The sequence below is a fragment of the Dama dama genome, chromosome 19 (genome assembly GCF_033118175.1).
Source record: "Dama dama isolate Ldn47 chromosome 19, ASM3311817v1, whole genome shotgun sequence".
NCBI lineage: Eukaryota > Metazoa > Chordata > Mammalia > Artiodactyla > Cervidae > Dama > Dama dama.
In genome coordinates, this window is record NC_083699.1 from 69,833,439 (window position 1) to 69,847,533 (window position 14,095).

General features: G+C 48.1%; 1 protein-coding gene across 1 annotated transcript; it reads right to left on the reverse strand.

The window, feature by feature from the left end:
• Positions 1-5,400: 5,400 nt before the first annotated feature.
• Positions 5,401-13,624, reverse strand: CBR3 (carbonyl reductase 3). The gene is made up of 3 exons (XM_061167352.1): positions 13,156-13,624; positions 11,213-11,320; positions 5,401-5,887 (listed from the first exon to the last, which is right to left on the reverse strand). The coding sequence occupies exons 1-3, from the start codon at positions 13,442-13,444 to the stop codon at positions 5,451-5,453; spliced, it is 834 nt and encodes a 277-aa protein (XP_061023335.1). The 5' UTR covers positions 13,445-13,624; the 3' UTR covers positions 5,401-5,450.
• Between the last annotated feature and the right edge of the window lie 471 nt (positions 13,625-14,095).

Consider the following 14,095-nt stretch of genomic DNA (forward strand, 5'->3'; position numbering starts at 1 on the left):
CTGACTTACTTCACTCAGTATGATAATCTCTAGGTCCATCCATTTTGCTGAAAATATGCCACTTTAAAACCATATTTCATTTGTCTAGTTCATGGAAAAGTTCACATAGAGGCTGGTTTGGGGATCTAATAACCATATGGCTTACAAATCCTTTAGATTTGATGTATCATCTCCTCTAATTTTTACAACAAAGGAGTTGCCTGTGATCTTTAGACCCATAATAGTGAAGTTGGATGTACCAAGTGCTAGGCACCAGGGAATTTTGTGGTCAGACAGTCCTGGATTGGAGAAGGCAATGGCAGCCCACTCCAGTACTCTTGCCTGGAAAATCCCGTGGACGGAGGAGACTGGTAGGCTGCTGTCCATGGGGTCTCGAAGAGTCAGACACGACTGAGCGACTTCACTTTCACTTTTCACTTTCACGCATTGGAGAAGGAAATGGCAACCCACTCCAGTGTTCTTGCCTGGAGAAGCCCAGGGACAGCGGAGCCGGGTGGGCTGCCGTCTATGGGGTTGCACAGGGTCGGACACGACTGAAGCGACTTAGCAGCAGCAACAGTCCTGGATACAATTCTGACTCTTGGCTCTTAGCTGTGCGATCTTGGTAAGTTAAACAGCCTCTCCAAACCTTTATTTATTTATTTGAAAAATGACATTAACAGTTACCTCAGGGACTTCCCTGGTGGTCCTGTGGTTAACACTCTCCACTCCCAATGCAGGGGGCCTGGGTTCGATCCCTGGTCAGGGAACTAGATCCCACATGCCACAACTAAGAGTCAAATGCCACAGCAAAGATCAAGGATCCTGTATACCACAACTAAGACCTGGTGCAGTCAAATAAATAAATATTTTTAAAAAATCTATCTCAAAGGACTGTGGTGAGAATTATATGAAACAATGTTGGGAAAGTATTAAGCATGACTTATGGCCTAGCATGCCATGGGTTCTCGATTCATGATTTTTTTCCCCCTTTCTGATTCCAAGCCTAAATATTCTTCTTTTTCCTTTACAGCACACTATGAAATGTTTTCATGCACTACAATTCTTTAGATTCCTTTTTGTTGTAAGCAACAACAAGCCACTTCAAACTGTCTTAAGGAAAAGGGCAGCTTCTTTTAAGGGTACAAGAGTTTCTTAGAGCATCTCTTAGAATCCAGAATATCAGGGATGATCTGAAGCTGGAGGGAGAATGGATGCTCCTGTGAGGAGAGCGGCCTTTTTTAGGGGGAGGGGGCAGTCTGTAGCTGCTTTTTAAAGTTTATTTGTGCTGGGTCTTCATTGTAGCAAGTGGGCTCCAGAGCACACAGGCTCAGTATTGCCATGGGATCTTGGTTCCCCAACCAGGGGTTGAACCTATGTCCCCTGCTTGAAAGGCAGATTCTTAACCATTGGACCACCAGGGAAGTTCCTGTAGCTGCTTTATTTTATTTTTTAACTGAACCATTGTTTTTTAATCAAAGGATAATTATTTTATAATGTTATGTTGATTTCTGCCTCACAGCGTGAATCAGCTGTGTATACATATGTCCCCTCCCTCTTGGTGGCTCGAGGGGTAAAGAATCTGCCTGCCAATGTAGCATATGCAAGAAACAGGAGTTGGCTCCCTGGGCCAGGAAGAGCCCCTGGAGGAGGAAATGCCAATCCAGCTCCAGTATTCTTGCCTGGAGAATCCCATGGACAGATGAGCTTGGAGAGCTGCAGTTCATGGGGGTCCCAAAGAGTCGAACATGACTGAGCACATACACAGCCTCCCTCTTGGGCCTCCCTCCCAGCCCTCACCCCATCCCACCCATTTTGGTTGCACGGGGTTGAGCTCCCTGTGTTATATGCAGCACCTTCCCAGTAGCTAGTTATTTCACACGTGGTATCCTGTGTGTTTCAATGGTACTCCCTCAGTTTGTCCCACCTCTCCTTCCCACCCTGTGTCCACAAATCTGTTCTCTGAAGCTGCTTTCCTTCAGAGTCGGTTGCATCCTTCTCTGACGGTGCCTGGCTCCCCAGGCTCCCTAGGCAACATGGGGTGGGGCGTGGTCACTCACATGAGCCGCTCTGCTCACTCCCTGATCCAGCCCAGCTGGTCCTGCTCTTCAGCGGAAGGGCCTGCAACTGGCGCAGTCAACAGAGGCTGGCAGGATAGTCACCTTGCAGCTGCTGCGGCTCCTCACAGGAGAACAAGCAGGGGGAACGGGGCCAAGAGAGAATTCTCAGGAAGAGGGTGTTGGGAAGATTGTTCAGTAAAAGCCCCCTCTGACCTTTCCATAAGAATGAGAAATGCCACTCTGATCAGCAGCTTACAATTAGGGGTCTTCTAAGTGGGCTACATGCTGATCCAAAAAGTATCAAGTCAGGACAGGCCAGATACAAAAAAAAAAAAAAATTGGAGACGAGAGGGATCAGCCCCTTTACGCGTACGTTTCCTGTCTAATCCCATCAGACAGAGCCTGAAAGGGCTCCATGGTTCCTGTGCTTCTGCCCATCATTGGCAAGAGTCTGGAGGCTGGCTGCAGAAGGCCAGAGTAGGAAAGGTACTCAGGAAACTTATGGAAAGCCATTAGAATGTTTTTAGAACTGGCCAAGCAGTCATTAAAATGTCTTAGGAGCTATGGTCTGAGACGAATATTTAATCACACACTGTAGGGAAGGTTAGAGGAAGTGATTCAGACTTCCCTCTACATAAAGTGGACGGAAAAGTGACGTGAGGGTTGTGAGCAGCCAGGCTGCCAATACAAGTCATAGAATCAAAAATCGTAAATACCTTGCCCCCTGTCATGGACCAGAAATACCAGTGTCACCTGGTTAGTCCCGGTCCTCCACGTCCATGAAACCTTGAACATTTCCATACTTCACTGATTCCCCGAATGGAAAGCAGTGTTATGCCTTGTGTCTGCAATGCTGTTGTCAGGAAATGGGACGTGATCCTCTTGGTCATAAGCCAGTGACTGCGTTGCTGTTTCTCACTGTGCGCAGTCCATCACAAACTTGAGGTAAACCTGTGATTACTTTCCTTTGTATTTTGTCCATCCTGTACATGTTGGGTTTTTCTTGTTTGGCTAGCCATTCTTTCTGAAATCTTGACTTTCTTGCAAGCTTTCTTTTTTTTAAATGTTAACTTATTTTTGGCAGCATCGTGTCTTAGTTGAGACACTAAGGATCTTCACGGTGGCGCATGGGCTTCAGTCTGGTTGTGGTGCTCGGGCTTAACATGGCATGTGGGATCTTAGTTCCCTGACCAGGGATCGAACCTGCGTCCCCTGCATTACAAAGTGGATTCTTAACCCCTGGACCACCAGGGAAGTCATGAAAAGTGACTTCTGAGTGGGATACAGGCTGATCCAAAAAATACCAAGTCGGGACACGGCTAGAGACAAAAAAAAAAAAAAACGAGAAGAAAGGGATCGGGCTACTTTGCAAAGTCACTACTTTCTTTGCAAGTATATTTCTTGTCTTTTGTAACATCCTTTAGTCACCAATGCTTTTTCTTTTTTCTTTTTTTTTAAATCTACAGGGTATAACCAGAACCCAGGAGGCTGGTTGCAAAACCAATCCCATTTGAAAGTGGTGGAGTTGCCTGTTGTCAGAGATGATGATAGAGGCTCAGGGAGGCCTTGGAAGCATCACCCTGGGCTGGAGCTCACAGGGGAGCAGAACAGGTTAAGGAGAAGGTATCCGTGTCTGTCGGAGCAAAGAAATGGCCTGGACAAAGTTGTCCAGGATGAACGAGATGAGAGGGGTGGTGCACATCCTGGGAAGAACACAGAATGCAAAATCCGAATGGGAAACCTGCTGTGGAGGAAACCATAACCCAACAAGATAAGGACATTACTCCCAAGTCCTTCAAGCCACACAACTTCGTGTCAGAACCAGTTTCAATGTACTCAAATATGGGAAATCAGAATGTGTTATAAAGCTGGCTGGACAGAACTAAGGAAACAGGATGCATTTATAGAAACAGCCAGGGAAGGACTTTCCTGGTGGTCCAGTGGTTAAGACTCTACGCTTCCCATGCAGGGGGCCCGGGTTCGATCTGCGGTTGGGGAACTAGATCCCACATGCCACAGCTAAGACCTGGTGCAGCCAAATAAATAAAAAAAGAAAAGAGCCTGAAAAAAAAAAAAGAGAAAGAAACAGCAAGGGACAGCTGGAACACGGATGGGACCCGCTCTGCAGCCCTGGGACCACTCCGGAGACTCGTGGTTCTCTCAGTGCAATCCCCGCACCAGCAGCCCCCAGGAACTTGTTGGAAATGCACGCCCTTGGGCCCCGATGCTGAGCAGTGGCTTATCACACCCTCCAGGTGGCTCTGCTGCCCTCTAATATCTGGTGACCACTGGACTAGGCTGTACGTCAAGGCTGTATATTGGCACCCTGCTTATTTAACTTATATGCAGAGTACATCATGAGAAATGCTGGGCTGGAGGAAGCACAAGCTGGAATCAAGATTGCCGGGAGAAATATCAATAACCTCAGATATGCAGATGACACCACCCTTATGGGAGAAAGTGAAGAAGAACTAAAGAGCCTCTTGATGAAAGTGAAAGAGGAGAGTGAAAAAGTTGGCTTAAAGGTCAACATTCTGAAAACAAAGATCATGGCATCCGATCCCATCACTTCATGGCAAATAGATGGGGAAACTGTGGAAACAGTGGCAAACTTTATTTTTTGGGGCTCCAAAATCACTGCAGATGGTGATTGCAACCATGAAATTAAAAGACACTTGCCTCTTGGAAGAAAAACTATGACCAACCTAGACCATATATTAAAAAGCACAGACATTACTTTGCCAACAAACGTCCATCTAGTCAAGGCTATGGTTTTTCCAGTGGTCATGTACGGATGTGAGAGTGGACTATAAAGAAAGCTGAGTGCCAAAGAATTGATGCTTTTGAACTGTTGTATTGGAGAAGACTCTTAAGAGTCCCTTGGACTGAAAGGAGATCCAACCAGCCCATCCTAAAGGAGATCAGTCCTGGGTGTTCATTGGAAGAACTGATGCTGAAGCTGAAACTCCAATACTTTGGCTACCTGATGAGAAGAACAGACTCATTGGAAAAGACCCTGATGCTGGGAAAGACTGAAGGCAGGAGGAGAAGGGGATGACAGAGGATGAGATGGTTGGATACTATGACCAAATCAATGGACATGAGTTTGAGTAAACTCCAGGAGTTGGTGATGGACAGGGAGGCCTGGCGTGCTGCAGTCCATGGGGTCGCAAAGAGTTGGACATGACTGAGCAACTGAACTGAACTGAACTGGACTAGATTTGTCTCCCTCTCAGGGCTAGAGTTTAGGCAGAACAAAATCGCTCAGCTCCCTTCCAGAACCAGACGCTTTCTCACAGGGAGACTGTCATTGAGGCTCCCCAAGGACGGAAACAGAATAAAACTACCACGCCACAACTCATTCATCCACTCCCCAGACATTTATTAAGCCTTGAGGGCCGCAGCAGACATTCACCAGTTTTGGACGACTTTGTCACAGACTAGCTGACCATGGGGCTCGGTGGCATCTGGCGGCAGGAGGGCCAGGTAGACGGGAGTCTCAGCCCCCTCCTCCACCGTCCTGGAGGCATGAGCGCCCCCCAAGTCCGTCTTCACCCACCCGGGGCAGCATGCGTTCAGCAGAATCCTGTCGGCTTTCCTCTTCTCTTCCAGGCGCCGTGCCAGAATTCTCGATAAGACCGTAACCCCCAGTTTGGACACCCCATAAGCTGAGTTGGGCCAGCCCTCCCTCTCATGCACCTCGTTTTTTGTATCCTCCACAAACTTCTTCATGAGGTCCACCAGGTCTTCCTCCGTGAGCGTCTCACACCGGAACTTCTCCTGGAGATCTTCGCTGCAGTTTTCAAGGGCTTGGGAGCCCTGTGAACTACTGACATTCACCACTCTGCCTGAAATGGTAACGAAAATACAGAAGTATGTCACAAGTACACCATCATCAGCTGACGGCTGACTGCTGACAAACATGAGATTCAGTCATGGGGAAGGCTTAATTTCTGATTTAAGAAATGATTCTAGTAGTCATTACAAAAGGCTCCAAAAGGCATTTGAAAAAGACGCAAGAAGGCACCTGTGGATTTTAATTTTTTGTGCTGTGTCCTCCCAAAAAGAATGTAATGAGAACATAATTTCATTAAAAACATGTGCTAAAGAGCAGTGATTTTCCATTAGGTGAATAAGAGGCAGGTCTGCAGTAGGACCACCAGATAGTTCTGTAAAACACAGCCCCCTACACACACACACACACACGCGCGCACACACACACACACACACACACACACACACATTCCAGGTGTTTGTGAACTTGCTTTCCTGGAGACAGCGCCCTCACCTTTAGATTATTTCCTAGGGCCAATGGGCCACCTCTGCATACCTGAGTGCCAAGGTCAGAGTCAAACTATCCCTTGCCAATGACCCTTGTCTGTCCTTAATGATGGATACTCTCACATGCGGAAGGGGTTGCATCTCCAACCCGGATTTGATTTTCATCACTTTTTTTTAGCCCATAGTTAACAAATAATTAAATATAATTAGTTTAATGACTTAATCTTCATTTTAGCAACGATTCACAGCTACTAAAGAGACAGTTCTGTCCATAAAATAAACTAGGCCAAAAACTAGAAAGCAATCTGAAGCATTGGTGGAAATCCCCAAACCAGTAAATGTGTGACTTTACACATTTTGTCCAATATCAAGAAACACCAGATTTGGGGAGTTCTTTTCTCCCATGTTATCCTGAATCCACGTTCACTGCATCCAACCGAATAACTGGATTTTATTTCACTTTGTAAGTGGCATTCACCAGAGGTACACACTTGTGGGGTGGGATGTGAACTTGCTGGGGTATCCTTGTGGGCCCAGCCCCATATGGAGATGCCCTCACTCTGTCCTTGTACCTGAGCATCCCATGTAGTCCCAAGCACCTAAGACTCTTCAGTATTTTCTTTTCTTTTCTTTTCCTTCCTTCCTTCCTTTTTTCCCTCTCGGAATACCTATTTCTTTCCTAACTTTTAACTTCCAAAAACTTTGCAGCCTACACAGAAGTTGCAACAATAGTTTAGTAAACATCCATATAACCTGCAGCTGAGCTCACCAACTGTTAACATTTTGCCACATTCGCTTTTGCTCTTTCTCTTAATTGTAGACAGGTAGCATAAGGCTTCACCTTAAACACTTTAGTATACATAAGGGTGCTCCCTTCCATAACCACAAAGGTGATCACACTCAAGATATTTATCAGGGTACAACACTATTATCTAATGTATAGTCCATATTCAAGTCTCCCGGATTGTCTCAATAATCTTCCTTTACAAGTTATTTTTTTTTCATCCAGGGTCCAATGTGGAATCATGGATTGCGTTTAGTTGTCCTTTTTAGTCTGTTTTAGTCTAGAGCAGTTGACAGTGAGCTTGAAGCCTCTAAGCCATTGGTTTATAGTATTTCCCCCAGTTTGGATTGGCAAGATTCTTTTTTTATTTTAATGATTATATTCGTCTCAATATTTTGATCAGGAATTCTGCTTTGCTGAAGTTATGTTCTTCCTTAGTTGTTAAGCAACTTTGCTCTCAAATGCTTGGCTGCTACAAGGAATTAAATTCAAACAGGAAAGCAGGGAAGAAAAAAAAATTACAGGAGCTACTCTATGCCTTTGGTGGAAATAACCTTCTAAGAGGAAGGCGTCTTCTTTGATCTCAAGGCACACCTCTGGGGGAGGGGCCGAGGGGTGACCGTGGCAGCGGCTAGGTTGGTCCAATCAGCCCTGAGAAGGACTGAGACACACCCCCATCACCACCGCCCTTTGAGGGTCAGGTGGCCCCACCTGTCTGCAAACAACCGCTAGAGCATCCCGGAGAGAGTGGGCAAATAGCTCCCCCTAGTGGCTCAACATATTAAAAAGCAGAGACACTGCCAACAAAGGTCCATCTAGTCAGCTACGGTTTTTCCAGTAGTCATGTATGGATGTGAGAGTTGGACTATAAAGAAGGCTGAGCGCCGAAGAATTGATGCTTTTGAACTGTGGTGTTGGAGAAGACTCTTGAGAATCCCACGGACTGCAAGGAGATCCAGCCAGTCCATCCTAAGGGAGATCAGTCCTGAGTGTTCATTGGAAGGACTGATGTCGAAGCTGAAACTCCAATAATTTGGCCACATGATGCAAAGAACTGACTCATTTGAAATGACCCTGATGCTGGGAAAGATTGAAGGTGGGAGGAGAAGGGAACGACAGAGGACGAGATGGTTGGATGCCATCACCGACTCAATGGATATGAGTTTGAGTCAACTCTGGGAGTTGGTGATGGATAGGGAGGCCTGGTGTGCTGCAGTCCACAGGGTCACAAAGAGTCGGACACGACTGAGTCGGAACTGAACTGAAGTGGCTCAACAGTTGCTTAACCTATTCACTCAATCTTGAACCAACAAACGAGCTGTATAAATTTCTTTAAAGTGACATTATAAAAGCTAAAAAAAAGAGTGGCTTTTAAATCAATTTTGAATGGGGAGAAAGTGATTCCCTATAATCCAAGGGGCTGTGATGTTCAGCGTTTTGTACTCTAGGTAAACATGAGGTTTGTTGAAAAGTCACAATTATTCTCAATGTGTTGCAAACCGAAGATTCCTGCTTTGGTAAATACTGTTGCAGAAAACTGGTTAAAGACAGTGATTCACCAGCTTTGGGTTGACCCCTGGGCCCCACCCTTCCTAAAGTTTTCTTTTATCTTTCAAAATGGCTTGTTCACAGTCGTTTGACATACTGTGATCCTTCCCTCATAGAACTAATTATCCTGATTTGATTGAAGTTAGGAAACAGGGATACTGTTTCCAGTTCTATTACTACCTGACTGTGTTCACTTTTCTGGGTCTCAATTTCCTTTTCTATAAACCAAAGGTGTAGGAATATAAATTTTCCTTAATACCTTGCAGCTTTCAAATTCTATGATTCTAAAGTCCATAGGGAGAAGACTTCCTGATACTTGGTAAAAGACACAGCTACAGTGAAGTACTACACAGCTATAAAAAAAGATTAAGAAAACTTTCTGTCCTGACCTGGAATGAGTCTCAGATACAGTAAGTGAAGAAAGCCAGGTGGCAAACATAATGTCTTTTTTTTTTTTTATAAAGGGGGAGCAAAAATTTATATACATTTATTTTTGCTTAGAAAATAAATAAATGCTTGCATTTATTTAATTTTATTTTTGACCATGCCCCACGGCTGTGGGATCTTAGTTCCCCACCAGAGATTGAATCTTGGCCCTTGGCAGTGAGAGTGGTCCTAGCTACTGGGCCACCAGGGAATTCCCTAGATTTGCCTTTAAAAACTTCATCCCCAGGCTTTCCTTGCTGGCTCAGTAGCATAGAATCTGCCTGCCAATGCAGGAGACACTGCTTCGATCCCTGGTCCAGGCAGATCTCACATGCCTTGGAACAACTAAGCTCATTGCCACAACTACTGAGCCTGTGCCCCAGAGCCCAGGAACAACAACGACTGAAGCTCTCGCCCGAGTCTGTGTTCCACAACAAGAGATGCCACTGCAAGGAGAAGGCTGCCCAGCACAATGAAGAATAGCCTCTGCTCACTGTGACTACAGAAAAGCCCGAGCAACAGCCAGCACAGCCAAAAATCAATCAATCAGTCAATAAAATTATAAAAACTCATCCCCCTGGCCCTGGACGCTCACCAACTCCATGCCTCTGGCCCCAAAACTTCCTTGAACCGGTACCTCCAACTCTTACCTGTGAGCTTTCTATGATCCCATCCCACTAAAGAAATCAGGAAAGAGAATTACCTGTGGAAACTGGGGATGGGCAGGCAGGTGGATCTCTCACCATGCATCTTTTTAGATTTAAATATCTTTGAACCGGAGATCATCTTTATTCAAAACATTCAATTAAGAAAAGCACATTTCCAAGAAAAAAGCTACAGAGCTCTTCTTTTCCTAAGAATCATGATTGATTTCTTGGAAAGAAAATCCTCAGAGAAGCCAGCCTTCTGTCCCCATCTTGCAGCACAGTTGTGATTTACAGTTAGTATTCTGTCAGTGAGTCTCCCCGACTGGACTCTGTGCTCCATGAACAGGACTGTCCGTGCCCACAACGCTCACCACTGTAACCCAGGCACCAGAGTAATGCCTGGGTTATGGTAGGTGCTCAATACATGCTTGTGGAAACAGTAATAAATGTTATTTAGTGAATATGTGAAGGTGTTGGTAAGATACTTCCTAATAAAGAAAAGTTTCCTCTGGATATTCTGAATCAGCTTGGCAAAGGTTGGTATGAGAAGAAAAGAATACAGACAAATTCATAATCGTGCAAGAACAGACCCTTTCCCCAGGCCCCAGGTGAGCTGGGTGAGGACTGGTCACCTTGGGGAGTTGAGAAGGACTCGCTGAAGTTGTTCAAAGGCAAGATGCCTTATGGGACTTGCAACACCTCCTTCTAAGGTTGAGTTAATGACTTGGGATCCAAGATTGTTGTGTATCATGCGTATCTTTTATTGTTGTTGTTTTGCAGGAGGTGGGAGTTGAGCCTTTAATAAATGGTGATGGGACAACTGGGTAGCCATTTGCAAAATGGTTCATTTAGATCCCGTCTCCTTCCTTCAGTTCAGTTCAGTTCAGTCACTCAGTCGTGCCCAACTCTTTTCGACCCCATGGACTGCAGGACGTCAGGCTTCCCTGTCCATCACCAACTCCCAGAGCCTACTCAAACTCAAGTCCATCACGTCAGTGATGCCATCCACCCATTTCATCCTCTGTTGTCCCCTTCTCCTCAATGAATCGAGTATCTAAGCATGCACATATCTATGCACAGCTAAGGGAATTCATGCCTACCAACACACAAGTTAGGGAGAAAAAGTGAAATGATTCTTCCATAAATTTGGTGCGGGATGAGATGGTTGGATGGCATCACCGATTCAATGAACATGAACTTGGGCAAAACTCTGGGAAATGGCGAGGGACATGGAAGCCTAGCGGTCTGCAGTCCATGGAGTCTCGAAGAGTCAGACACAACTTGGTGACCGAACAGCAAAGTACCTGTCTTTCAACAAAGCTGGAATGTTCCAATGAGAAGCCAGATACCATGAGAAAATAACGCAGTTTTCTATTTTTTCCCTTGTGGAGAAATAGCCCCCCCTGGGAGACTCCCGGGGGACAGGTCCCTGTGGCTCACTCCTTGCTGAGGGAGGCCAACCTGACAGTCGGCAAAGCTGGACTCACCATGAGGTTTTACTATCGGCAGTAATTCGTTGCAGACATTTCTTGTGGCAAAGAAGTTTGTCTTCAGTGTCACTTCAGCTTGAATGTCAAAGGGTGTGGGATCATCAGCTTTTCAAAAAGAGAAGGAAACAAAGTCACACATTTCCCCCCTGAAATTCTCAAGACAAAGTGGATCTTATCTCTGATTAAAAGCAGAGCAAAGTAACTTTAAAACAATTTCAAGGGCTCCCCTTGTGGCTCAGAATCTGCCTGCCAATGCAGGGGACATGTGTTCGATCCCTGATCCGGGAAGATCCCACGTGCTGCAGAGGGTTGTGGGCCACAACCATTGAGCCTGTGCTCTAGAGCCCTGGAGCCGCAACTACGGAGCCCCCGCGCCACAACTACTGAAGCCGGAGCACCCTAGAGCTTGGGTTGTGCGACAAGAGAAGCCACTGCAATGAGAAGCCTGCGCACCGCACCGAGAAAGTCGTCCCGCCTGCAGCAACTAGAGAAAAGCTCGGACAGCAACGGAGACCCAGGACAGCCAAAAATTTTTAAATAAATTAAAGCCAGGAGGCTGGTGGTTCTCAGACGTCCAGCCTCTATCCGCAGCATCCGCAGGGCCTGTTAGAACACAGCTTTCTGGGACCTGCCCCCAGAGTTTGGGGATTAAGGAGTTCCGGGGTGGGGCTTCATAATTTGCATTTCTAATTCAGGTCCCAGGGGACGCTCCAGCTACTGGTTTGCGAGCCCCACTTGGAGCAGCAGTGGTCAAACCCATCTTGAAAGGGCATAAGAGGAGGCACCTGGGGATTCTGCTAAAATGCAGATTACAGTTCAGCAGGTGTGGGGCTGAGGCTGGCAATTCTGCGATTCTCGCAGTGCCCAGGGTCGCAGGCACTGCTGGTCGACGGTCCACACGCCGAGGGGCGAGGGTTGCCAGATGGGGTCAGTGTGCCCCCTGTGTGTGGTTCACCCATCCCTCATCAACGGGCTCTAAGGGGGTGTCCGCCAACTCCCCGCCTGAGCGCGCAGAAAGCCTGGCAGACTGAGTTGCCGGAACGGCTGCCCCGGGCTGCCCAATGCCCAAGGCCAAGGGAGATGACGACTTAGGCTTCACAATGCTTCGTTTTCCTCCGCTCGGCCTCTTAGATTTCTGTTTCCCACTAGGTTGTAAGTGAGGCCGGCCTTTTATTATTTCTACCCGCAGCACAAGACAGATCAATAACTTTCTTATTCCAGTCATGGAGCAAGTAATCTCCATCTCCCTGCCCCTCTCCAAAGGAAGATGCTACTTAAAACCACCCTTAAAAAACAAAAAACAAAAACAGAACAAACCCTCTCTGTTTGATAACAAGCGGAGCTTCCCTAGGGGTGGGAACCACACTCGCTTCCTTTTTGCCAGAGCCTATCAAAGCCCTGCGTTAAAGAGACCCAAGTCCACTAGCGTGCATATGCGCGCTAATCCGTGTCTCTGAGACTCACTTCCTGTCCCGAGCAGATGCCTCCTGGTGTCTATGAATGCGCCCTTTGAGGGAAAGCGAAAGCCCAAAGAGAGCTTGGAGACCCTTCGCAGAGCAAATGTTTCTGGCATTAGAAAGCTGATGAGCTTAGCAGGGCGTGGTCCCCTCCCCAGAGACCGACTCTCTTGCAAAACTCAGCAGCTGACGGTTCTGGGAGGGTCCCGGGTGGCGCACTGTGGCGCACATGCCCGCACAGGCCGGCGGGCAGGCGGGGCACGCTGTGCCCGGCACCGCGGCTGCTCTCGAGCGAAACGAACCGCTCCTGCGACTCCGTGGGAAGCGAGAACCGGCCGTGGGAGGCGAGAGCTGAGCGCATCCCGAGGGGCGGGCGCTGCCTTTCCGATCACTCCAGTGGACGGGTGGGGGCGGGGGGCGCGTGCAATTCGTCGCCGGGCGCCCTCGGAGAGCCGGAGACTTCCCACCCACCCCTTCACCTACTCTTGAAGGCGATGCCCGCGTTGTTGACCAGCACGTTGAGCCCCCCGTACTCCTTGCGCAGGAAGTCGCGTAGGGCGCGGATGCTCGGCAGGTCGTCGATGTCCAGCTGGTGGAAACGCGGGCTCAGGCCCTCCGCCTGCAGCTGCTGCACGGCCGCCCGACCCCGCGCCTCGTCCCGCGCCGTGAGCACCACGTCGCCCGGGAACTCCCGGCACAGGTCGCGCGCGATGGCGAAGCCGATGCCCTTGTTGGCCCCGGTGACCAGCGCCACGCGGGTGTAGGACGACATGGCCGGTGTACAGGGCGAGCGGGGCCCTTGGGTGGAGAGCGATCCAGGCCGTGGGCCACCGGCGGCGCGCGCTGCGGAGGCCGGTCCACAGTCTGAGAAGCCAGCAAGAACTGGGTTCTAGGCTCCAGCGCTGTGACTTGTAGAGAAAGAGGCTCCGGTTCTGGATCCCTCCCCTCCTAGGAGGGGCGGTCTGTTCCTGAATGTTTTGTAACGCCCCTTTCCCGGGTCCGCCCCCTCCCCGCGAAGCGCTCTCTGTTGATGCCGCCTCTGAGCCACGACTGAGCCGAGCGGTGGTCTGTGGGGGTGGAGAGGGGCTTCCCCTAAAGCAGAAACCAGACGGTGGTGAGTCGAAAGGGTCTGAAGATATACTGCAGTTTGAATGAAGAACTTGTGCAGGAGAAACCCCAAAGAAGCAGAACAAGTGCTGACAGTTTTCTTGGGCGGGCGCCGGTCATCCACTGCAAAATGAGGATGCTTGCTTTTTTCTTGAATACAGTTTAATGATTTCGACACGGTACCTGCTTCTTAGGACCTCGATCCCGTTCCTTGCTTCAGAGAAACTCAAAAGAGGGCATGAGAGAAAAAAAGGTCCCAAGAACAGATTTCCAGGTGTGGGCCGGGTACCCAGCTCTGTGGGATCCCAGTGCGTCC